At 40.9% G+C, this 25,577-nt stretch overlaps 1 protein-coding gene across 1 annotated transcript in view; it reads left to right on the forward strand.

Annotated features, from left to right (window-relative positions):
• Positions 1-25,577, forward strand: part of ADAMTS19 (ADAM metallopeptidase with thrombospondin type 1 motif 19) — a 209,874-nt gene that overhangs the window by 19,875 nt on the left and 164,422 nt on the right. The window contains exons 3-6 of the mRNA XM_075272292.1: positions 843-1,008; positions 8,928-9,100; positions 11,921-12,004; positions 13,491-13,648. Coding sequence (XP_075128393.1) covers positions 843-1,008; positions 8,928-9,100; positions 11,921-12,004; positions 13,491-13,648 — 581 coding nt within the window. The remainder of the gene's footprint in view (positions 1-842; positions 1,009-8,927; positions 9,101-11,920; positions 12,005-13,490; positions 13,649-25,577) is intronic.

Consider the following 25,577-nt stretch of genomic DNA (forward strand, 5'->3'; position numbering starts at 1 on the left):
TTAATCCTTGCCGATAATACTCTATAAGATGCTGCATATACACATAATATTTCTTATCACATATATTACTTTTCAGTTTGTAATCTTATTTTAAGATAGCTGGAGAAATGTACCAGTGAAATAAATATATACTGTAAAAATATAAGTCAAACCATGAAGTACATGCAAAATATAGAAGGAATTATTCACCTTTGCTCTCTTTCGAGACTCTGTTGTAAATTTCATCAAAAGTTAGGCTAGGGCAGCATGCTGGGCGGTTTTGTTTGGTAAAATGATGGACACCATGATGGTCATATGATGGGTCCAGCGCTGCCATATGACGGAGCAAAACAATAGAAATAACATACTGTAGATGTGAACAATACATAAATAATGATCACTGAAACCACACATTAAATAATGTATACACATCTATAGTGTGGAGATATTGATAGCTCTCGAGTAAATTACTTAGCAAGTCTCCTTGGAAATGTTTAGTGGTGACATCATGGAGGGAGGAAGTTATCTTTAAAGGGGTAAACGGAGGGAGCGACATATGCAAAGTCCTATACATTATAAGTTTAGAATAATGCTTAAACACTGTATGAAAAAGAAAGCACAAATGATACATTTTGGAAAGAGAATCTTTGTACATTTCATTATTTAGCTATCTCACTGGTATTTATCTTCATATTGGAGACAATGTTGGGAATTGACTAATTTTATCCTTTCTATGAATCTAAGTGCCAAGTCTACCATATTGTCATCTATCATACATGATATTCTAGTTCATGCATTTATGTATTTCAGTAGACATACAGTACAGTTTCTTAACTTGTTATGCTTTGTTTCATATTAATTAGATGGGTTTCATACAAATGAATGAAGATTTCATCTACGTTGAACCTGTAAATGGGACCCTTACGGCAGCTAGCAACGCTCATCGAGTTTATAGAAGAAAAAGAACTACAGATGATAAAACAACAGGAAACAGAACTAGTACTTATCATTCATATTGTGGAGTTACAGGTATGTTTTTTTTTTCTCACTTGTATTTCACTTCATATTCTATTTTGCAAGGTTTTGTAAATTACTTATATGTTGGTCGTTGTGTAGATTTTCTCTGATTTCAGAAATGTAGTGACAATTTCATAACCACTTCCAGACCGCCCATAGAGTATATACATCCGGATAGTGGTTGCCTAGTTCTGACAGGATGTACCTGTACGTCCAGTCAGAACACAGTAGCTGCACAGAGATCGTGCAGCTACTGAAGCTGGGAGCCGGCTGTGACTTCAGTCGGAGCTCCCAGAGAGATGACAGGGAAGGTTTATTCCCTTCCTTGCCATCTCGATCGCTGTGTATACAGCACTCAATGAGCGCTGTATACACGGCTATGGGCGCCGCCATCTGACCCGGCGGTCACGTGATCCGCCAGGAGCAGCGTCTTGCAAGAGCTGCTGGGTCCTACAAGACCCAGATCAGCTCTGTATACTGTGTATACAGCGTGCAGGAGGCTGTATTCCTCCTGCAACTGAGGCTAAATGTACCAGCCTCAGTTGCAGGAGAAATCCGCCGCCAATACAAAAAAGAAGTGATCAGAAAAAAAAATAAAATAAAAATATAATAAAAAAGTTTTTAAAAAATGTAAATAAAATAATAATAAAATAATAATAATAATACGCTAATAAAACGCTGTTATTAAAGGTTTTAGCCTCACCCCGATGACACCATACAAAATATAAATTACCGTAACGGAGAGGAAAAACTATTTTATAAAGTTTTTCAGTGACACTTTGTGTTATTAAATAAAAATAAATAAATAAATTGAAAACCAGACACAATTTCCCTCCTATTATGTTTACATTTTCCTGGATATAAAAAAAAAATTAAAACACATTTGAAAATAAAAACAACATAAAAATAAAGCCCTATGTGTCCCCGAAAAAAGACGCAAAAATTAGTTGACTAAGACATACGGGAAAAATGTTACAGCCCTCAAAACCGCACATACAAAATAAACCTAAAATGTGTCTGGTCCTGGACCACAAATTGGCCCGGTACTGAAGTGGTTAATATTTAGCTGTGTAACTATTCTTTTGATTATTAGTCTGGAAACTAAAGCTAAAATCATTTCAGATGCGTACAGTATTTCATAGAAAACTGAAGACAGGTAACAGTCAACAAGAAGGAGTTGTCATTCAGGACATGGTACATAGCTCCATCCACTCTCCCATTGATGCAGAGAAGCAGTCCTGTGCACTTAGCAGAGAACCCCCCCCCAAAAAAAAAAACAAAAAAAAAACCCATAATGTTTCCGCCACCATGCTTGACAGTGAAGAAGGTGTTCTTTGGGTCATAGGCAGTATTTCTCTTCCTCAAAACATAGCAAGATGGGTTAATGCCAAACAGCTCAATTTTTGTCTCATCTGACCAATCTGGATGATTCTGAGTGATTGCGAGAAGGTGTTGTGGTCAGATGAGACAAAAATTGAGCAAAAACGGTGTTTGGAGGAAGAGAAATGCTGCCTATGACCCAAAGAACATCATCCCCACTGTCAAACATGGAGGTGGAAAGATTATGTGTTGGGGGTGTTTCTCTGGGCACAGGACTACTTCACTGCATCAATGGGAGAATGGATGGAGCCATGTACCGTAAAATCCTGAGTGAAAACCTCCTTCCCTCCATCAGGACATTAAAAATGGGTGGTGGCTGTGTCTTCCAGCAGGGCAACGACCCAAAACATACAGCCAAGGCAACAAAGGAATGGCTCAAACAGAAGAATGTTAAGGTTATGGAGTGGCCTAGCCAGTCTCCAGACCTTAATCCCATAGAAAACTTAAGGAGGGAGCTGAAGCTCCGAGTTGCCAAGCAACAGCCTCAAAACCTTAAAGTGGCTTTATCAGCAAAATTATGCTGATAGAGCCCCACATATGCATGAATAGCCATTAAAAAGCCCTAAAAAAGCATATGTTACTCTTATCTATCGTGCACGGTGGGCGGGCATTCAGGATCCGACGTCATCTTCAGCCACACCTCCTCTTCCAGCGATGTCCTCTTGTCCTGTCTTCCTCCGGCGCTCGCGAGCTGCCATTGATAAAAAATGGAGCAGGTGCATGCACAGTAGCAGCAGTAGTAGTAGTAGCAGCATGCTACTGCGCATGCACCCGCGCCATTTTTTATCAATGGCAGTTCGCGAGCGCCGGAAGAAGACGGGACCCGAAGACATCGCTGGAAGAGGAGGCGTGGCTGAAGATGACGTCGGACCCTGAATGCCCGCCTACCGTGCACGATAGATAAGAGTAAGGCTGCATTCACACGGAGTAAACGCTGGCGTTTTTTGTGTGTTTTTTGCACATAGCGCCGCGTTTACGCCACGTAGCGTCGCGTTAACGCCGCGTATACGCCGCGTTAACGCCGCGCTATTTAGCGGTGGCGTTGCCCGGCGTTAACGCGGCGTATACGCGGCGTTAACGCGGCGCTACGCGGCGTAAACGCGGCGCTATGTGCAAAAAACACACAAAAAACGCCAGCGTTTACTCCGTGTGAATGCAGCCTAACATATTCTTTTTTAGAGTTATATTCTAAAACGGGGGGGGGGGGAGTTTAATATAACTTTAGCGGTGCCTGAATAGCTTTTTTAAAGGCTATTCACACATATGTGGGGCTCTATCAGCATAATTATGCTGATAGAGCCTCTTTAATGATTTAGAGATGATCTACAAAGAGGAGGGACCAAAATTCCTCCTGACATGTGCGCAAACCTCATCATCAACTACAAAAAAAGTCTGAGTGCTGTGCGCGGCAACAAGGGTTTTGCCACAAAGTATTAAGTCTTGTTTGCCAGAGGGATCAAATACTTATTTCTCTAAGCAAAATGCTAATAAATTTATATAATGTATACAATGTGATTTTCTGGATTTTATTTTTGATACTCCATCTTTCACTGTTAAAATTAACCTACCCTTAAAATTATAACCTGTTCATGTCTTTGTCAGTGGGCAAACTTACAAAATCAGCAAGGGATCAAATACTTATTTCCTTAACTGTATAATGTATACACTGATATGTCTTGTATAGTCAGTGCTGAAATAAAACCAGAAGAATTTTACACACAGGCAAAAGTAGACTTCAACTGATCACTGAAAATTCATTGCTTGCTTTTGATATCTCTCTCTCTCTCTCTCTCTCTTTATATATATATATATATATATATATATATATATATATATATATATATATATCACTATTATTGATTTAGCATCTGGAATTCTTACTTCTAAAATCCTGTATCACTTACAATGGTCAATAGAAATATGTCAAATCCCCGATGCCTCCTGTTGTGTCTTACGTAAAGTGTGAAGCTGACTTTTAGTACTGTCCTGTTTACATAAGGTATTACAACAGGTCTTTTCCACACATTTATGATGACCTACAGATGTAGCCGGCATTAGTATGTTAAAATAAACACACAAGTGTAACAATTTTCTCTACATAGTATATGGATAGAACACCTGTGTTGTTTCTCATTGGTCTTAAAGTCTGTATGATATGCATATTTTCAGTCTACACATCTTATTAAAAGTTTCAGGATCACTTCTTCAGTGAGATATTTTATAATTTATACATTGTTAAAATATCCAGTTTCTTGTGCCAAGTTTCCTAAAACTATACATGAAAAAGTATTAAAAAATCTATACAGTACCACCTAACTATTGTTTATGTTGGAACAAAATGAGCAAGAATAACACCAATATTCTTAGTGTTCTTACTGCCCATTTTTGACTAAAAGAGAAGCAAACTTTTTGACATTGGACGGTCCAATCTCCTATTTGTAACAGAAAAATACAGATTCTTGAAAAAAGTCCAAATGAGAAATTCTCCAAACCCAAAAATTAATCTAGAAATATATTGGTATAGCTAGACGCCCATTTAGATATTGATCACTTTCACTACTTTCACAGGATTCCTCTATTGCAACACCCATAAGGTATGTTCACACAGTGAAAAATAACACGGAATTCATTTTCATTTTCCGCCACTGGCATTTTTGCCCTCCATCGGCTGCGACCAGATCCTGCAAGGCATTAGTATTCTGTTGCGGCTTTCGGTTGCTTATTAGGCCTAGATGAATGGGCCTAATCTGCAGGGAGTCTCAAACCATGGACTCTGGCTAAATCAACTGTGGAGTCTGTGGCAAGATCGAGCAGGACGCTTTTTTTCTGTATCCTGCTGCAATCTCTTGTTTTCAATGAGAGGCTGAATATAGGTGGAATCTTCCCTGGATTCGGGGGTGAAATTCACCCCAAATCCAATGCAAATTCCACCGTGTGAACATATCCTTAGGATCTACAAACAACATACTTCCAATGAAATATTATCACAACAATTGTGTTCTAAACTAGATAAAGGATTTCACTATCATCACAAAAACAATGAGAAGGGGATATCAGAATTCCAGCAAGATCCATGTCAAACACTTTTCACCTAAGTTTTTGTTCCAGTTACAGCTTTTGCTTTATAAGATAAGATAAGATTTGTGATTTTCATTTCTAATGTAAATATGGTAAGATAAGATAATCCTTTAATAGTCCCACAGTGGGGAAATTTCAGTATGTTACAGCAGCATAGTAATACAGATACAGGATAATACACAGTAATATATTACAGACGTAGACACACATATGCTGAGAAGAGAATATGTACTAGGAGTCCATAGCAACTAAGGAACAGAAGAAGAAAGAAGGAAGACTTCACAATCATAATCATTAGTTTTCTGTGCGGAGTGATCTTCGCTTGCTCTGATGTAGATTATACAGCCTGAACGCGGATGGAAGGATGGATTTGCGATAGCGCTCCTTCTCACACTTGGGATGAAGCAGACGGTCACTTTCACTGCTACCAAGTGCCATCAAGGTCCCATACATGGGGTGGGATTTGTTCTCCCGCATGGAGATCACCACAGGCAGTATCCTTCTGTCACCCACCACCTGTACTGGGTCCAAGGGGCTCCCCAGGACAGAGCTGGCCCTCCTGATCAGCCCGAAGGCCCTCAGCCTCCTGAGCAGGTAGAGTCTGCTGTGGCCCTTTCTGTGCAGCGCCTCCAGGTGATCAGCCCAGTCCAGTTTATTATTGAGGAGCACGCCCAGATACTTATAGGTCCAGATACTATCTCAATGCATGTGCCTTGGATCTCCACCGGGGTCGGAGCACTTCTCTGTTTACTAAAGTCCACCACCATCTCCTTGGTCTTCCCAACATTAATCCTGAGGTGGTTCCGCTGGCACCATTCAACAAAATCCTGGTTTAAGTCTCTGTATTCCCTATCATCGCCATCAGTGATGAGGCCTACTATAGCAGAGTCATCGGAGTACTTCTGTAAGTAACAACTGGATGAGTTGTGCTTAAAGTCAGCAGTGTACAGTGTGAAGTACTACAGATCAGGGTGACAGACACACAGTCCTGGGCTCTCACATATTGAGGTCGGTTATGTGCCATATTGCTTTATATACATACAAAACTTTAACTCCATTTTACAATTACTTATGTTTTTTTTTTATTAACTTACATACATAAAACCCATATTAGTTAGAATATAATATATACATGTTACATATAATGAAATATACATAAAATGTACAGTAAAAGCAGACACTAGTTTATTGTATACACATGTTGTTCATATATAGCAACAATAATAAAAACCACCAGCACTTCTTATGAAAAGTAAAAACAGAAATGGTCATTTTTATTTTTTATTCTTAAATAACAGGTTGTAATATTATTCAATGTTTATAGATAAAGTTGCTTATATAAAAAAAAATATAAAACTGTACATGTTATTTGTTTTGGAGGTCAGAAAAATGTCATGTGGTTCAAATAGAGCAAAACAATGTGAATGTAGTAACTTTCACAGTGATATCTTATTGCAAAACTATTGATAAATTCAAGAAAATATTTCTTTCAACTGTTATTTAAGTTGAGTCAAGTTAAAGTTTGTCACATCCGTACCTATTAACTATGCATTATCCTCTTAATAATGAGAATTATAACAGTCTATACAGTTTGATTTTTGATGCCCCCTCTGGAATTCAGCACCTGTAGCAAATACCCTTGTTGCCCCCCACAAAATACCGTGTCCACTCTTAACTTAAATTGAACTTGGTTTAAGACTTAAATTTCTTCTGATACCACTATCTCATGTGAACAAAACACTTAAAAGGATGCAGTTGACTCCCCCATGACGCACGGGGTGGCTACACATATGTTACATATGTCATATATTTCATAGTGAGAGAATGTTATAAAACAATACCACCACCGCCACCACCAGACCCTCCCCCCAGCTACATCCCTGAAATACTGTTAGATATGTGTTATTTTATCTTTATTTTAACTGGAACTTGGTTAAAGACCTACATTTGTTATGTAACCAATTCAACTCAACATATGAAAAAAAAAAACCCTGATAAGCCGTAAATAATCCATTCCCACTGGGTGGCTACACATAGACCCCATATGTTATATGTCATAGTGTCACAATACAACATTGTCTTGAAAAGGTAATTACCACATGATAAATGTATATGGACAAAAGGACATATCGGTATAAAACCAGGAACCTTAGTAGAGGTTGCCTGATATCGCTTTACAATAAGAATCCTTACTGTAACATATTAACAGAAGAAAAAAATGGAAATGGTCATTCAAACTGAATATATATGATTTATATTATTTACAGAACGTAAACATATCTATAAACTAAGCTTCAAATAGGTGGCGATTACAAGGGACTCTAGATTTAGTAACCTGTTGGAGAACTTCTCATTTAGACTTTCACAAACATAGCAAAAAAACCTAAAAGCATTTCAGTTATGTTATACAGAAAATATAAGTATGTATAATATAAACCCAGATTAAACTATTTGCAAATATTACTACTATGAAAGATATTGACGTCTTTTCATTACTGGGATTGACCAGAGGAGAGAAATATCTCAACATTTAAAATTTTGGGTAACTATCCAATGAAAACCACTTATTACATATCCACAAAATTTTTAGAATTGTCTGAACGCTGGTGATCTTACTAATGGGCCCCACAGCGATCATGAGAACAAGGGTTTCCATGTCCTCTACATGAATGGACAGGCATAAGGGACCACCACTCTATGGAATGGTCCCATATGCACACTGCTCCATTAACAAAGTGGACTCATGAATTCCAGTTATTGGGATCATTTTTGTAGGAAATGTGCAGTTTTTTTTATGTATGAATGCAAAGTTAAGTCTCAAAACCATTAAAATCTTACATATGTGATAAATAGGATCATCTGCTACTAGTAAACACTGTCTATCAGAGTTAGAAACTTGGAGACTGTTTAATTTATGTATTGTAGTCACCTGACACTAGGGATCACATGCCTTCCTTTCTACGCCGTGTAACAAGCATCCACTATTTGCCCTAAGCACAGCACTGTATACTATATGAACCTTAAAACTAAGAGGTGTGGCAGATGTTGCGAAAAAAATCTACTTGAAAATAAGAAACTTAATATAATATGATCTAAATATATTTTGTTAGAAGAATCAGTTTCTTTCTGCTCTTGTCCTCCTTATCTTCATTTAGGCTGATTGTTTATGTAGAGTCCGTGTCTGTATTCAGCTTACACACAAAAATCTATGGAGAGGGGAGGGGGAGGAGGAGGCTGTTAATTGATTTTTGCCTCATTCTTAGAAGTTATAGACTCATTTTGAAACATAGCAGTATTAAAAGAGTTCCCTGACTCATGACGTAGCAGAGTATAGCAGCTGTAGTTATTTGTATGTCTTTTCCAGAATCCTCTTCCTCTTCTTCAGCTTGATAAATGGAGAAGGTAACAGATTTCACTTTAATAGATGATATGCAACCAGCTGTCAATAAGCGTTTAACTTCTTTATTTTCTAGATAAAAGAAGAACCAAAAGTTTTAAAGGGGCTGAAACAGGAAGAGGAAAACGATATTCATACAAGCAAAGCCAAGAATACAACATAGAAACTGTGGTGGTTGCTGATCCTGCAATGGTTTCTTACCATGGATCAGAAGCTACAAGGAAGTTTATTCTTACTATCCTCAACATGGTAATGAATTTAAGTTATAATGTTCATGATTGTTTAGAGAAGTTTAGAAATTGATCTTGATTCAATATCTCCAATGGAAATCTTCCTGTCATCATACTGCTAGAAATATTCCTTGCTTCCATCTACCTCAATGGGATTTTTGGATGGAATTCGCCTCAACAACTGGCAGAATGCTTGTTTTTTGTGCAAGCTGATTTTTTTTATCTAGTGGAAAAAGAAATGTCTTACTTCAGAGTCTATATCAGCACTGATACAACAGTAAAACATAACATATAATAGAAATTATTAAAAAATGCTATCATCAAGTAAAAGCATAGCTGAAAAGTAGAAACAATAAATATCAAAAAATATATAAAAGAAAAAAAATAGTGGATCTTACCCATTTGACGTCAGGAGTCAACAAAGAAAGGAAGTGATGACGGGAAGAGCGGCACCAATCCCTAAACTAATCCTAAACTTCTGACCCTGTTCCCCATGTAAATGGCTCTCGCCCTTAGAAGGGCAATGCCAAGTTAAACAGTCTCTAGATGTTTCCTGGCACTTCGGCACCATTCATCAGGGGACCTGACTATACTGGTACAATATAAATATACTTACAGGTAAGACAATTTCTGGATAGCAAATAAACAAATAAAAGTCCGTCATTCTACATATCTGAGCAAAGAGTGATGGTGTTGGTTCCTTGTTCAGTTATGTAGCCTGTGGGCTCTATTTGTTACCCAGCAATTGTCTTTCCTGCAAGCATATTGTACTAGTATAGTCAGGTCCCCTGATGGATGGCACTGAGGTTCCAGGAAACACATAGGGTCTGTTTGTGTTAGGTGCACTTGGTACTGCCTGCATAAGGGTGGGAGTCATTTATATGGGGTACAGAGTCAGAACTTGAGGAGCTTGAGTTTAAGGATTGGTACCTCTCTCCCTGTCATCACCTCCTGACTTTGTTGACTCTTGCCATGAAGTGTGTACAATGCACTATATTTTCTTTATATATTTTTAGATATTTGTTGTTTCTGCTTTTGTGCTATGCTTTTAGTTGGTGATATTTTAGTCATTTCTAATAAATATTATGCTTTCCTGTTGTATCAGTGCTGATATAGACTTATGAATCTTGGTGATGACTCCTCTGTGATACCTCCTGTAACTGAGCAGTAGGTGCTTTTTGTGCTTTCTTTACAAGTGTCTTACCCCCTTTAAAATGAATGGGAGGCTGCTTTTTCACAATGAATACCACTGAAAAAATTCTACTGTGTGAAGTTAGTGTCCATTAGAGATGAGCAAACAGTAAAATGTTCGAGGTTCGATATTCATTTCGAGTAGACCCTCAATATTCGACTACTCGAATCGAATATCGAACCCTATTATAGTCTATGGGGGGAAAATGCTCGTTTCAGGGGTAGGCAACATTCAATCAAATTATACTTACCAAGTCCACGAGTGAGGGCCAGGCTGGATCCTCCGAGAAGTCTTCTCCGTGCAGCGTCCCCGTGGCGTCTTCCGTCTCTGAATTCACTCTGCCAGGCATCGGGCCTGGGCAGAGCCGACTGCGCATGCCTGCACTACAAGCGGACATGCACAGTCGGCTCTGCCCAGGCCCGATGCCTGACAGAGTGAATTCAGAGCTGGAAGATGCCGCAGGGAAGCTGCACGGAGAAGACTTCTAAAGGTAGGAGAAGAACCAGCATTGATTGGCCGACTGTATAGCATTCGGCCAATCAATGCTGGTTCTGCATTGAACTTTTACATTCAAATAGCAAGTGGTACTCGATCGAGTACGAGTATTTCAAATACCGTAGTATTCGATCGAATACCTACTCGATCGAGTACTACTCGCTCATCTCTAGTGTCCATGTACATGACCATATTCTGTCTTGGAAACAATGTCAGATTGTGGGCCATAGTTCTCGGATACAGTTATGATGCAGTGAACTCCTGAATGGCCCGCTCACTACTGGACTAAATTGACAGATACAGATGTTTTACTGACAAAATGTGATGTTAATAACTTACCTGAGGTCAGGATGAGCTGTAGTACAAGATACATGCATTTGAGAACCGCTGTGTTTGGTATAACAGTGAAAAGGCTGTGTCACTCTCCTTTAGGATGGCTTCACACTAAATATCCATTTTGCAGACTTGAAGACATAGGACATTGTTGTACATCCTATTGTATTTCTTTATGCCATTGGTGTGCTATACATGTGCCATTCATTGCTATTTTCTTGATTTTACAGCAATTACCTAGCAATGTATCTGTTAAAAAGCGTACAGCACACAGATAATGTCCATGTACTGTCTGTTTATTCACAAACCCATAGATTTAAATGACCAAGAATAGCTGAGAAATAATAAAAGAATAATGAATAGCACAATTTTTTTCAGTGTCTATCCATCCATGGAACATAAAGGATGCGTGCATGGCCCCAATGACTATAATGGTCTGTGTGTTACCTGATTTTTTGAAGGATAGCACATGGACAGAAAGGCAATTCATGTAAAAGGGCCTTATGCTGCCTATCATTATGGATCCTTTAGGGTCAGTGCACACAGACTTTTTTGGAACTGATTTTGACCCTGAATCCGCCTCAAAATCAACCTCCAAAAAAAGCCTCCCAATAGAACTTTATTGCATTGACCCTTAGGTTTGTCCCAATCAATATGAATCTGAGAGTTCTTTTAATAAACCTTCTCTAAAGATATCAAAAACCTTTGTCTATTTGCAGTAACCTCATCCATGCACACAAGCATACAAGCTCAACAAACGTATTGCTCTCTAATTGTAATACTAAATGTGATCTGTAAATTTTCCATCTTTTCATCTAGGTATATAATCTTTTTCAACATAAAAGTCTTGGAGTACAAATGAATCTCCGTGTTACAAAATTGATTCTTCTTCACGAAACTCCAGTAAGTTTTCATCTAAGTGAATTATTTAACTGAATTTAATAAAAATGTTTTTATCCTACTAATTATGACTTTCAAGAGTGTCACAAAAAATCCACCAAACCTGCCACGCCAGAAAATATACTGAAATATTCTGTAATATATAAATATATTACACTCAGACATCAAATACTGTTCCAATTCCTCAAGAGTAAGAATTGCTAAGGCTGAGGTCCCACATTGCGGTAGTGCAGCTTTTATTGTTGCAGATTTTGTTGTGTTTTTTTGAGCCAAAGCCAAGAATGGCTACAAAAGGAATCGGAAATGTATAGGAAGTTCTTATACTTCTACCTTTTGATTAATCCACTCCTGACTTTGGCTCAAAAAACCTCAACAAAATCTGCAACAAAAAAAGCTGCGTTTCCGCAATGTGGGTCTTCAGCCTAAAGAAGTTTCCAGCCTCGAACATGTGTTAAGTGGTGTCATGATCAGGATCTTGAAAGTTTAACAATGACACACTGGTTACTGTGAGCGTGTTGCCTTACTACCATTGAAAAGATTGTGTTTGTTAGGTACAGTAGTATGTACTTACAACCAGACATACATTATCGCAGTGGTGCATCTTAAAATTGGAATGCCACAGTTTTTGGGGGGCTTGTAAAAATGCCATGAAATTTAATTTTTTACTAGCATTTTTTGTAGTATTGTTTTTGGTTCTAGACCATTTGCCTATTTTTCAGTTTGTTTGTTTTTTCGTTTGCCCTGTGGAGAAGTCCATAGGAAACCTCAAAGCTAAAAAGTAAAGCCACACTCATTATGCGGCAATTTTGAAAAACTGCATAGAAGCATAAAAAAAAAAAAAAAACACACCATGAATTTGTTTAAAAACATCACTATAACAAGCATTGATTGTATGGAGTTTTATAAAATCAGACATCTGGTAGCAGAGTTTTTTATCAAAAAAAACCCCACAGGATAAAAATGTTGCTAAAACGCAAAAAAGAACTAAGGTAGGGTTCACACTCAGAAGGTCCATTTGTGTCCGTTATGATAGATGTCTGTTGGGTTTTTTTAAACGGACACAAATGGACTGTAACTGATGGCTATCAGTTACTGTGCGTTATTTGTCCGTTGCCCATAGACCTCAATGTTAAAAAAAAAAAAAAACAGACACTTACTGTCTTACTGTTTTTTCAAAATTTTTTTGTCCGCTTGAAAAACAGACATGGTTGAAATGAATGGAAATTGTAGACGGACCAGCTAGTGTCTGTTGCTAAAATCTTGTATGGACAATAGCCACGGACACTAACGGTAGTGTGAACACCCCCTAAGTGTGAGACCATGGTTGAAAAGGTTAGGCCAGGCCACTAGCCCTATTTAATTTATGGTAAACTGGCCGAAATAAAGAGAATACATCTTGCTAACTAAACATTGGTTCTAACAATTGTTCATATTGAGCTAATGCACCAAATAATCTGAAAATCTCACCTTATCACACTTTCATATATAGGCAGATATGTATATAGGACACCATGGAGAGAAAATGTTGGAAAGCTTTTGTAAATGGCAGCTTGATGAATTTGGAAAGAAGAATGATGTTCACATGGAAATGTCTACAAGCTGGAGTGATGAATACTCAGCAGTAGATGCCGCAGTTCTTATAACAAGGTAAAACCAATTTATATTGTTTGATCAATTAGCTAAATGTAGTTTTCACTATATACAGTAATTAATAGTGTTGCTCCTGAAGGATTGGATTACATCTAGGGTTGAGCGATCGTGTTCGGAAAAGATCGGATTCCAATCAGCGATCGAGAAAATTCCACGATCGCGATCGGAATTCCGAACACAATCTTTTTAGGTGGGATCGAGATTGGTGATTATTTTCCACAATGCTTTGCTACTGGCCAAGCATTGTGGGAAAAGCTAACAATGTTAGCCTTCACACTGAGTAAACGCTCCGCTCATTCTGAGCGGAGTGTATACTCAGTGTGAAGGCTATGCTGCGGTTCCATAGGAATGAATGGAAGCAGCCTGCACACAGCCTTAACCTCCTGTGTGCCGGCTGCGTCCATTCATTCTTCTTTGCCTCGCTGCCCCCGCCTCCCAGGTTAATGTTAAAGAGCTAGGAAGAAGGTGGGGCTTGTGGCTTAGGAGAGTGTGGGCGAGTACAGGGTGGGGAGACGTGATGTCTCCCCTCCCAGTACCCGCCCACATTCTCCTAATCCACTCACACTCTCCTAACCTGGGAGGCAGGGGGCAGCGAGGCAAAGAAGAACGAGAACAACGGGCAGCAAACCAGCCATCTCTGCAGGTAAATGGACACCAGGGGGGATTAAGTGGCCAGAGGATTAAAAAAAAATCCTCTTGGCTACTTAGTGATTAAACAAAATCACTACACAGCGTGGATTCTAACAATTAAAGCGTTCAATTGTTAGATTCCATGCTGTATAGTGAATAGGATTGTTTTTAAAATCCAACCTCCGATTAGTAAAAAAATCCTATTGACTTGCATTGGGATCGGAATTGGGATCGAGATCGGGTTCAAATGAAAAATGATTGGAAATCGGATTTCAAAATCGATCCTGAAAAGTCAAGATCGACTCAACCCTAATTACATCTTGTGTATATGGAAATAGCTTGGATTAACTTGACCTGTCATGTCTCCCGATATGTTGATTTTTATATCCTGTTTTATATACACAGACTGACTCTGCAGTACATGGCGGGTCCTCTGTTTTTTTCAATATGTGGACTGTATGTGCAACATGGGTTATCTGTGTATAAGGTATACATGGATTTTGTTAAGCTTCATACACATGACCCATTGTGCTGTCTGAGAGGGTTCCAATACCCCGGTCCAATTCAATGCCTTGTGAAAACAGATTGGAATGGACCTCACACAAGGAAACAAATGTAGCACAGGCGGCATTCGGTGGACACTTGGATGTCATGTGAATGTGATCTTAATGCCTTCCTTTAAAAAAAATCGACACCCACTCTGCCTATCTACTTAGTTGTATGTATAAGGCCTAAATCTGAATTTGGCTCGTTAAAGAGAAGCATGATTGTCGGAATTATACTGTATATTATATTATTTATATTATTATAAACTAATAATTATAAGCTGAAATTAAAACACCAAACTTTAATAAAAAAAAAATACGCCTAACGAGCAAAATTACTTAAGATATACGTAAAATTCACACCTAAACCAATAAGTAATAGCAGGGCTTCCACCGCTAATAGGAGTAGCCCACTATGATTTGGCCATTTAAATTCAATGTCAAAAGCTTTTAGTAATCTCAATAGCTGCAAATCATCAATGATTGGGCCATGCAATTGGTATTTAGCACCAAAACACTCTATTCTAGTGCTAAATTCAAAAAGTCAAATGGTGCAAGCATAGCTGGGTCATCATTACTACTAGCAGTGGCAGCTCTGCTTTTATTTACTACAGTAAATCCCTACATTGTGATATCCCTGTCTCAAGGCATAGGGTTAATCATGTCTGGGAGGGGGCAAGAGGGGGCAGGCATGGTGGAGGGGCCAGTCATTGTTGGGTTGAATTGTTGGGCTCTTACAGCTGATCCAATGTAAGCATGAAATATCATCTATTACTTTATCACCTGTTACATCTGTATCTGACACATATGACTATACCTTAGTGACTGGATTGCTGTCATGTAAGGTTAGGGGTGGAAGTCCAAAATCTGTTATCTGTTGCTAGTTACTAAAGGGGTTTGCTGGGGGGAAAAAATAAAAAAATTAATAAAAAAAAAGTGTAAAATAAAAACCATGTGTTACTCTCATCTTCGTCGCCTTAATGTGCCAGTTGCAGGGATCTCATCCTCTCCATTCATTTCCAGTTTTGGCACTTGAGCAATGATACCAGTGTGGCTACTGCAGCCAGCCATTGGCCTTAGCTCATTGTAGCAGACTCAGCATCTTATGCTTTCTGATGATTTTTGCTGCAATATTGATATGAGACTGCTGGAGCCAAGAATTGTCTAAATTGATGACATGGGGTAGTGCGGCATGTCATCGCTGAAGCTTGCAATGAAGTGGTGGTGTTCAAACAATGGTAGATTGGGCAAGTAAGTAAGGCTTCTTTTGTCACTTCATAAGACTCTCTGACTTTACCTAAAAAATGGGATTCTTAAAAAAAAACCTTTAAGGCCTCTTAGCATGGAAAAATCTTTGCACCATAGAAGGATGATTGAAAAATCGCCCAATGTACAGTGAGTGAGTAATGAACATATTCCATCAGATTCTTATCAGGATACACCCATTGCAATGAGAATCCTCACTATTACCTATTGAAGGTGCTCCATATGCTAGGCAATGTAAAAATGGCTACCAATACCACTGTCAATATTCAACAAAGATCAATAACTACAGTAAATGTGAAACAATATTGCTGTCTTCTGCTTAGCTACTGGCCATTGTAACTATCTGGTTACGTGACCAAATTCGCTCAGTTTCTCAAGTTTGATAACTGCATCTAAAGCACACCATCGACTGAGAACACCCAAAAGTAAATTTAAAAAATAAAAATTATTTGATTAAATTTGTAACTGTGTTGCTGCTTATAGCCCATATGTGCATTTAAACCAGTGATATGCTTCAGGCTCTTGTTCCACTTCAGTAGTGTTCTGACTACAGTATTGTTTTATTCCAGTGGTTTATTCCAGTTCCATTTCTAATTACTTGTCTTAGTTTCTTACACTCCTTGTTTTCAGTTCCTTTGCAGTCTCTATTCCTTGTACGTAGTATTACTGTAGTGTTGCTGTTTAGCTTTGCTTAGTTTGGTTTTCTTGTCTCTGGGTCCTAGACCTCACCAGTTGTCCATGTAAATGGCAGTGCTGTTCATTAGCGTTACCAGTAGGGATATCTTCACAGACAGTGAGGGATTTGGGATTTTGTTAGCTTCAAAGTTTAGTGGTAATTCTAGGGAAGGATTCAGGGTGAGTTATTGTCTGTGTGTTGTGAGAAAGTGAAGGGTGTGGTGTGGGAGAAAAGGTATATTCCAGCCAGGCAGCTAAAGGGTGTTTGGTAAAGACTCACACCAGGAAGGTCAGCTGACTAATCAAGGCCTGATATTAGGTTGTGTGTAAGTGCTAGGAGCTGTGGCACCACAATGACAGAGCTGACCTGTCCAAACAGAACCTAAAAAATAGATACTGTGCCACCCGTTGTTGTTACCAGAGCAAGAGTCTGGCAGCCAGGCTCCTGTATAGTCAGGAAATAGTTTCTTATGTATAGTTAATTCTCAGCCGAGAAGGTTTTTGTTTTGTTTGTTTGTGCCTTTGCAAAGGCAGTGTGTGCACTTCAAGTGAAATAAACGCTGAACTTGAGTGTAACCCAGTCTCTGTGTCCCTGTTTCCTGCACTGCTACCGAGCATTTACCTGAGCGATTTTCCCACAATGTTTAATCATCTATTCACTAGTCCATCCTTATAGTCCATCACTTCCAATGTCTATCTACTGTCACCATCATATGTTTGTTCCATCCTCTCAATACCAATATGCCATCACCATCTTAATCCATTTATCTATTAGTGAGTTCCTATTTCTGCTCTTTCTTGTTAACTGCTAGTATTGTGATACATGCTTCAGTTTTATTCTTCTATTTCATTGTTGTATTATTGTTGTGTTATTCAACCCTACAGTAAATGCTACAAATAACTGAACACTGGGAAATGTTGTTAGTACCTGAGGAAGCGGATTGCTTTAGTTGTAGTCCAGTTCTGCCATATTGTGCCCAGTTGGCGTTGTTACAGTCATGTGTAAATACATTGCACACATTATTTATTCTCAAACAAAAAGGTAGAAATAAAAGGCATTATAGACCTGCAACAGAATGCCCCCCCCCCCCCTAAAAAGCCTTGAGTCTTTAAACAGACAAGCAACCATTAACAGTACAGTATGTCAGCATATTGAGCTGCAAGGTAATAAAATAAAAGTACCTTATGTTATCTGCATTGCTTGTACCGTATGTTTTCCGCCACATTCCATTGGGAAGAGGTCGACCGTAGTGTAAAGTCTGTAGTATAGGAAAATATATACGGTCAATAAGGTCACAGCTGTCAATCTCTAATATAATCAGTTATGATGATCTCCAGAAACTTTCCACTCAGTATATATATTTATGACTGGTGGTAATGCAGATGTAGCAGGCCATTTACTTTCCAATACTTTGATGCAAAGTATCACAATGAAGTGTTAACAGGAAAATGATGTGTTTCAGAATGCAACATATTAATATATATCAAGCACGGCAGCAATTGCCAACACATCCAGATGAGCTGAATTTGTCAATGTAACATTCAATAGTCAATGAATAAAGATTAATGGGCATGTATGGCCACTACTACATTGGAATGCCTTACAAATGGTGGTGGTGGGGGGGTTATCCTACTATGGGGTCCTAACGGACTACTGAAGACCATACATTTTAAATTCCAAACCTTATTAGAACTAGAGATTGTTAATAGAGATGAGCGAACAGTGTTCTATCGAACTCATGTTCGATCGGATATTAGGCTGTTCGGCATGTTCGAATCGAATCGAACACCGCGTGGTAAAGTGCGCCATTACTCGATTCCCCTCCCACCTTCCCTGGCGCCTTTTTTGCTCCAATAACAGCGCAGGGTAGGTGGGACAGGAACTACGACACCGGTGACGTTGAGAAAAGTAGGCAAAACCCATTGGCTGCCGAAAACATGTGACCTCTAATTTAAAAGAACAGCGCCGCCCAGGTTCGCGTCATTCTGAGCTTGCAATTCACCGAGGACGGAGGTTTCCGTCCAGCTAGCTAGGGCTTAGATTCTGGGTAGGCAGGGACAGGCTAGGATAGGAAGGAGAAGACAACCACAACAGCTCTTGTAAGAGCTAAATTCCAGGGAGAAGCTTGTCAGTGTAACGTGGCACTGACGGGCTCAATCGCCGCAACCCAGCTTTCCCAGGATCCTGAATGGAATACACTGTCAGTGTATTCCCGTATACCCGATATATACCCCCGGTACCCGTTCCAACGGTGTGCCCCCCCACCTTCACCCCAGAAATACCCTGCAAGTCCCCTAGCAATAGAATTGGGGCTATATACACCCACAATTTTTACTACTGGTATACAGTGCCATTGTCTGACTGGGAATTCAAAGAATATATTGGGAATACAAATACCCTCATTTCTTGCTACTGCCATATAGTGCCAGTTTCTGACTGGTAATTCAAAGAATATATTGGGGTTACGTGCACCCACAATTTTTACTACTGGTATACAGTGCCATTGTCTGACTGGGAATTCAAAGAATATATTGGGAATACAAATACCCTCATTTCTTGCTACTGCCATATAGTGCCAGTGTCTGACTGGGAATTCAAAGAATATATTGGGGTTATAAATACCCTCATTTCTTGCTACTGCCATATAGTGCCAGTTTCTGACTGGGAATTCAAAGAATATATTGGGGTTACGTGCACCCACAATGTTTACTACAGGTATACAGTGCCAGTTTCTGACTGGGAATTCAAAGAATATATTTGGGTTACAAATACCCTCATTTCTTGCTACTGCCATATAGTGCCAGTTTCTGACTGGTAATTCAAAGAATATATTGGGGTTACGTGCACCCACAATTTTTTACTACTGGTATACAGTGCCAGTTTCTGACTGGGAATTCAAAGAATATATTGGGGTTACAAATACCCTCATTTCTTGCTACTGCCATATAGTGCCAGTTTCTGACTGGTAATTCAAAGAATATATTGGGGTTACGTGCACCCACAATTTTTTACTACTGGTATACAGTGCCAGTTTCTGACTGGGAATTCAAAGAATATATTGGGGTTATAAATACCCTCATTTCTTGCTACTGGTATATAGTGCCATTGTCTGACTGGGAATTCAAAGAATATATTGGGGTTATAAATACCCTCATTTCTTGCTACTGGTATATAGTGCCATTGTCTGACTGGGAATTCAAAGAATATATTGTGGTTACGTGCACCCACAATTTTTACTACTGGTATACAGTGCCAGTTTCTGACTGGGAATTCAAAGAATATATTGGGGTTACAAATACCCTCATTTCTTGCTACTGCCATATAGTGCCAGTTTCTGACTGGTAATTCAAAGAATATATTGGGGTTACGTGCACCCACAATTTTTACTACTGGTATACAGTGCCATTGTCTGACTGGGAATTCAAAGAATATATTGGGGTTATAAATACCCTCATTTCTTGCTACTGCCATATAGTGCCAGTTTCTGACTGGGAATTCAAAGAATATATTGGGGTTATAAATACCCTCATTTCTTGCTACTGGTATATAGTGCCATTGTCTGACTGGGAATTCAAAGAATATATTGGGGTTACGTGCACCCACAATTTTTACTACTGGTATACAGTGCCAGTTTCTGACTGGGAATTCAAAGAATATATTGGGGTTACAAATACCCTCATTTCTTGCTACTGCCATATAGTGCCAGTTTCTGACTGGTAATTCAAAGAATATATTGGGGTTACGTGCACCCACAATTTTTACTACTGGTATACAGTGCCATTGTCTGACTGGGAATTCAAAGAATATATTGGGGTTATAAATACCCTCATTTCTTGCTACTGCCATATAGTGCCAGTTTCTGACTGGGAATTCAAAGAATATATTGGGGTTATAAATACCCTCATTTCTTGCTACTGGTATATAGTGCCATTGTCTGACTGGGAATTCAAAGAATATATTGGGGTTACGTGCACCCACAATTTTTACTACTGGTATACAGTGCCAGTTTCTGACTGGGAATTCAAAGAATATATTGGGGTTACAAATACCCTCATTTCTTGCTACTGCCATATAGTGCCAGTTTCTGACTGGTAATTCAAAGAATATATTGGGGTTACGTGCACCCACAATTTTTACTACTGGTATACAGTGCCATTGTCTGACTGGGAATTCAAAGAATATATTGGGGTTATAAATACCCTCATTTCTTGCTACTGCCATATAGTGCCAGTTTCTGACTGGGAATTCAAAGAATATATTGGGGTTACGTGCACCCACAATTTTTACTACTGGTATACAGTGCCATTGTCTGACTGGGAATTCAAAGAATATATTGGGGTTATAAATACCCTCATTTCTTGCTACTGGTATATAGTGCCATTGTCTGACTGGGAATTCAAAGAATATATTGGGGTTACGTGCACCCACAATTTTTACTACTGGTATACAGTGCCAGTTTCTGACTGGGAATTCAAAGAATATATTGGGGTTACAAATACCCTCATTTCTTGCTACTGCCATATAGTGCCAGTTTCTGACTGGTAATTCAAAGAATATATTGGGGTTACGTGCACCCACAATTTTTACTACTGGTATACAGTGCCAGTTTCTGACTGGGAATTCAAAGAATATATTGGGGTTACAAATACCCTCATTTCTTGCTACTGCCATATAGTGCCAGTTTCTGACTGGTAATTCAAAGAATATATTGGGGTTATAAATACCCTCATTTCTTGCTACTGGTATATAGTGCCATTGTCTGACTGGGAATTCAAAGAATATATTGGGGTTACGTGCACCCACAATTTTTACTACTGGTATACAGTGCCAGTTTCTGACTGGGAATTCAAAGAATATATTGGGGTTACAAATACCCTCATTTCTTGCTACTGCCATATAGTGCCAGTTTCTGACTGGTAATTCAAAGAATATATTGGGGTTACAAATACCCTCATTTCTTGCTACTGCAATATAGTGCCAGTTTCTGACTGGTAATTCAAAGAATATATTGGGGTTACGTGCACCCACAATTTTTACTACTGGTATACAGTGCCATTGTCTGACTGGGAATTCAAAGAATATATTGGGGTTATAAATACCCTCATTTCTTGCTACTGCCATATAGTGCCAGTTTCTGACTGGGAATTCAAAGAATATATTGGGGTTATAAATACCCTCATTTCTTGCTACTGGTATATAGTGCCATTGTCTGACTGGGAATTCAAAGAATATATTGGGGTTACGTGCACCCACAATTTTTACTACTGGTATACAGTGCCAGTTTCTGACTGGGAATTCAAAGAATATATTGGGGTTACAAATACCCTCATTTCTTGCTACTGCCATATAGTGCCAGTTTCTGACTGGTAATTCAAAGAATATATTGGGGTTACGTGCACCCACAATTTTTACTACTGGTATACAGTGCCATTGTCTGACTGGGAATTCAAAGAATATATTGGGGTTATAAATACCCTCATTTCTTGCTACTGCCATATAGTGCCAGTTTCTGACTGGTAATTCAAAGAATATATTGGGGTTATAAATACCCTCATTTCTTGCTACTGGTATATAGTGCCATTGTCTGACTGGGAATTCAAAGAATATATTGGGGTTACGTGCACCCACAATTTTTGCTACTGGTATATAGTGCCAATTTCTAACTGGGAATTCAAAATGCGCAAGGCTCCCGGAAAGGGACGTGGACGAGGCCGTGGGCGAGGTCGGGGGAATGGTTCTGGGGAGCAAGGTAGCAGTGAAGCCACAGGGCGTCCCGTGCCTACTCCTGTGGGGCAGCAAGCATTGCGCCACTCCACAGTGCCAGGGTTGCTTGCCACATTAACTAAACTGCAGGGTACAAACCTTAGTAGGCCCGAGAACCAGGAACAGGTCTTGCAATGACTGTCAGAGAACGCTTACAGCACATTGTCCAGCAGCCAGTCAGACTCTGCCTCCTCTCCTCCTATTACCCAACAGTCTTGTCCTCCTTCCTCCCAAAATTCCCAAGCTTCACAGAACAATAACCCCAACTGTCCCTGCTCCCCAGAGCTGTTCTCCGCTCCTTTCATTGTCCCTCAACCTGCCTCTCCACGTCACGATTCCACGAACCTAACAGAGGAGCATCTGTGTCCAGATGCTCAAACACTAGAGTCTCCTCCATCTCCGTTCGATTTGGTGGTGGATGACCAGCAACCCACCCTCATCGACGATGATGTGACGCAGTTGCCGTCAGGGCATCCAGTTGACCGGCGCATTGTGCGGGAGGAGGAGATGAGACAGGAGTTGGAAGAGGAAGTGGTGGATGATGAGGACACTGACCCGACCTGGACAGGGGGGATGTCAAGCAGGGAAAGTAGTGTGGATGTTGAGGCAAGTGCAGCACCAAAAAGGGTAGCTAGAGGCAGAGGCAGAGGTCAGCAGCTTAGGCGAAGCCAGGCCACACCCGGAATCTCCCAAGATGTTCCAGTTCGTACCCAGCCCCGAAAAACTCCCACCTCGAGGGCACGTTTCTCGAAGGTGTGGAGTTTTTTCAAGGAATGCGCCGAGGACAGATATAGTGTTGTCTGCACAATTTGCCTCTCGAAATTGATTAGGGGCTCTGAGAAGAGCAACCTGTCCACCACTTCAATGCGCCGTCATTTGGAATCCAAGCACTGGAATCAGTGGCAGGCAGCAACGGCAGGACAAAGGCCACCTGCCGTTCACGCCACTGCCACTGCCTCTGCCACTGCCTCTGCCTCTGCCACTGCCACTGCTGACTGTGCTGGCGATGCACTCCAGAGGACGAGCCAGGACACCACTTCATCTGCCTCCGCCACTTTGTTGACTTCTCCCTCATCCTCCCCTGTTCCTGTCTTATCTCCTTCTCCTGCACCATCAAAGGCACCATCAGGCGCTTCTTTACAACAACCCACCATCTCTCAGACATTGGAGCGGCGGCAGAAATACACTGCTAACCACCCACACGCGCAAGCCTTGAACGCCAACATCGCTAAACTGCTGGCCCAGGAGATGTTGGCGTTCCGGCTTGTTGAAACTCCCGCCTTCCTGGACCTGATGGCAACTGCGGCACCTCGCTATGCCGTCCCTAGCCGTCACTACTTCTCCCGGTGTGCCGTCCCCGCCTTGCACCAGCACGTGTCACTCAACATCAGGCGGGCCCTTAGTTCCGCGCTTTGCACAAAGGTCCACTTGACCACCGACGCGTGGACAAGTGCATGCGGACAGGGACGCTACATTTCACTGACGGCACACTGGGTGAATGTAGTTGAGGCTGGGACTGCTTCCCAAACTGGCCCGGTGTACCTCGTCTCCCCGCCTAACATTCCTGGCAGGGACACGAGAAGAACACCCCCCTCCTCCTCCTCCTCTACCGCCTCCTCCTCCGCCACCGCCTCCTCCTCCGCCACCGCCTCCTCCTCCGCTGTTAGATTGACCCCAGCTACGAGTTGGAAACGTTGCAGCACTGGCGTTGGTAGACGTCAGCAGGCTGTGCTGAAGCTGATCAGCTTGGGGGACAGACAGCACACTGCCTCCGAGGTGAGGGATGCCCTCCTCGATGAGACGGCAATATGGTTTGAGCCGCTGCACCTGGGCCCAGGCATGGTCGTTTGTGATAACGGCCGGAACCTGGTAGCAGCTCTGGAGCTTGCCGGACTCCAACATGTTCCATGCCTGGCCCACGTCTTCAACCTAGTGGTGCAACGTTTCCTAAAGAGCTACCCCAATGTTCCAGAGCTACTGGTGAAAGTGCGGCGCATGTGCGCCCACTTTCGCAAGTCGACAGTAGCCGCTGCTAGCTTAAAATCTCTCCAGCAACGCCTGCATGTGCCACAACACCGGCTTTTGTGCGACGTCCCCACACGCTGGAACTCAACGTTTCAGATGTTGAATAGAGTGGTTGAGCAGCAGAGACCTTTGATGGAATACCAGCTACAAAACCCTAGGGTGCCACAAAGTCAGCTGCCTCAGTTTCTCATCCATGAGTGGCCATGGATGAGAGACCTTTGTGACATCCTACGGGTGTTTGAGGAGTCCACAAGGAGGGTGAGCTCTGAGGATGCGATGGTGAGCCTTACAATCCCGCTCTTGTGTGTTCTGAGAGAATCCCTGATTGACATCAGGGATAACTCAGATCACACAGAGGAGTCAGGGATAGCATCCGATCCGTCACAGCTGGAGAGTAGGTCCACACATCTGTCCGCTTCATCGCGTTTAATGGAGGAGGAGGAGGAGGAGGAGGAGGAAGAAGAGTTGTCCGATGATGTGATGGTGATACAGGAGGCTTCCGGGCAACTTCGAATCATCCCATTGTTGCAGCGCGGATGGGTAGACATGGAGGATGAGGAGGAAATGGAGATTGAACTTTCCGGTGGGGCCAGAGGAGTCATGCCAACTAACACTGTGGCAGACATGGCTGAGTTCATGTTGGGGTGCTTTACAACCGACAAGCGTATTGTCAAAATCATGGAGGACACCAGTACTGGATCTTTGCTATCCTTGACCCCCGGTATAAAAACAACATCTCGTCTTTTATTCCGGTAGAGGGGAGGGCCAATCGCATCAATGCTTGCCACAGGCAATTGGTGCAGAATATGATGGAGATGTTTCCAGCATGTGACGTTGGCGGCAGGGAGGGCAGTTCCTCCAGTAGGCAACCAAGTTCTCACCGGTCCACACAAACGAGGGGCACACTGTCTAAGGTCTGGGACACCTTGATGGCACCCCCTCGCCAAAGTGCCGCCACAGAGGGTCCTAGTGTCACCAGGCGTGAGAAGTATAGGCGCATGTTGCGGGAATACCTTTCCGA

This window comes from Leptodactylus fuscus, chromosome 1 (assembly GCF_031893055.1).
Source record: "Leptodactylus fuscus isolate aLepFus1 chromosome 1, aLepFus1.hap2, whole genome shotgun sequence".
NCBI lineage: Eukaryota > Metazoa > Chordata > Amphibia > Anura > Leptodactylidae > Leptodactylus > Leptodactylus fuscus.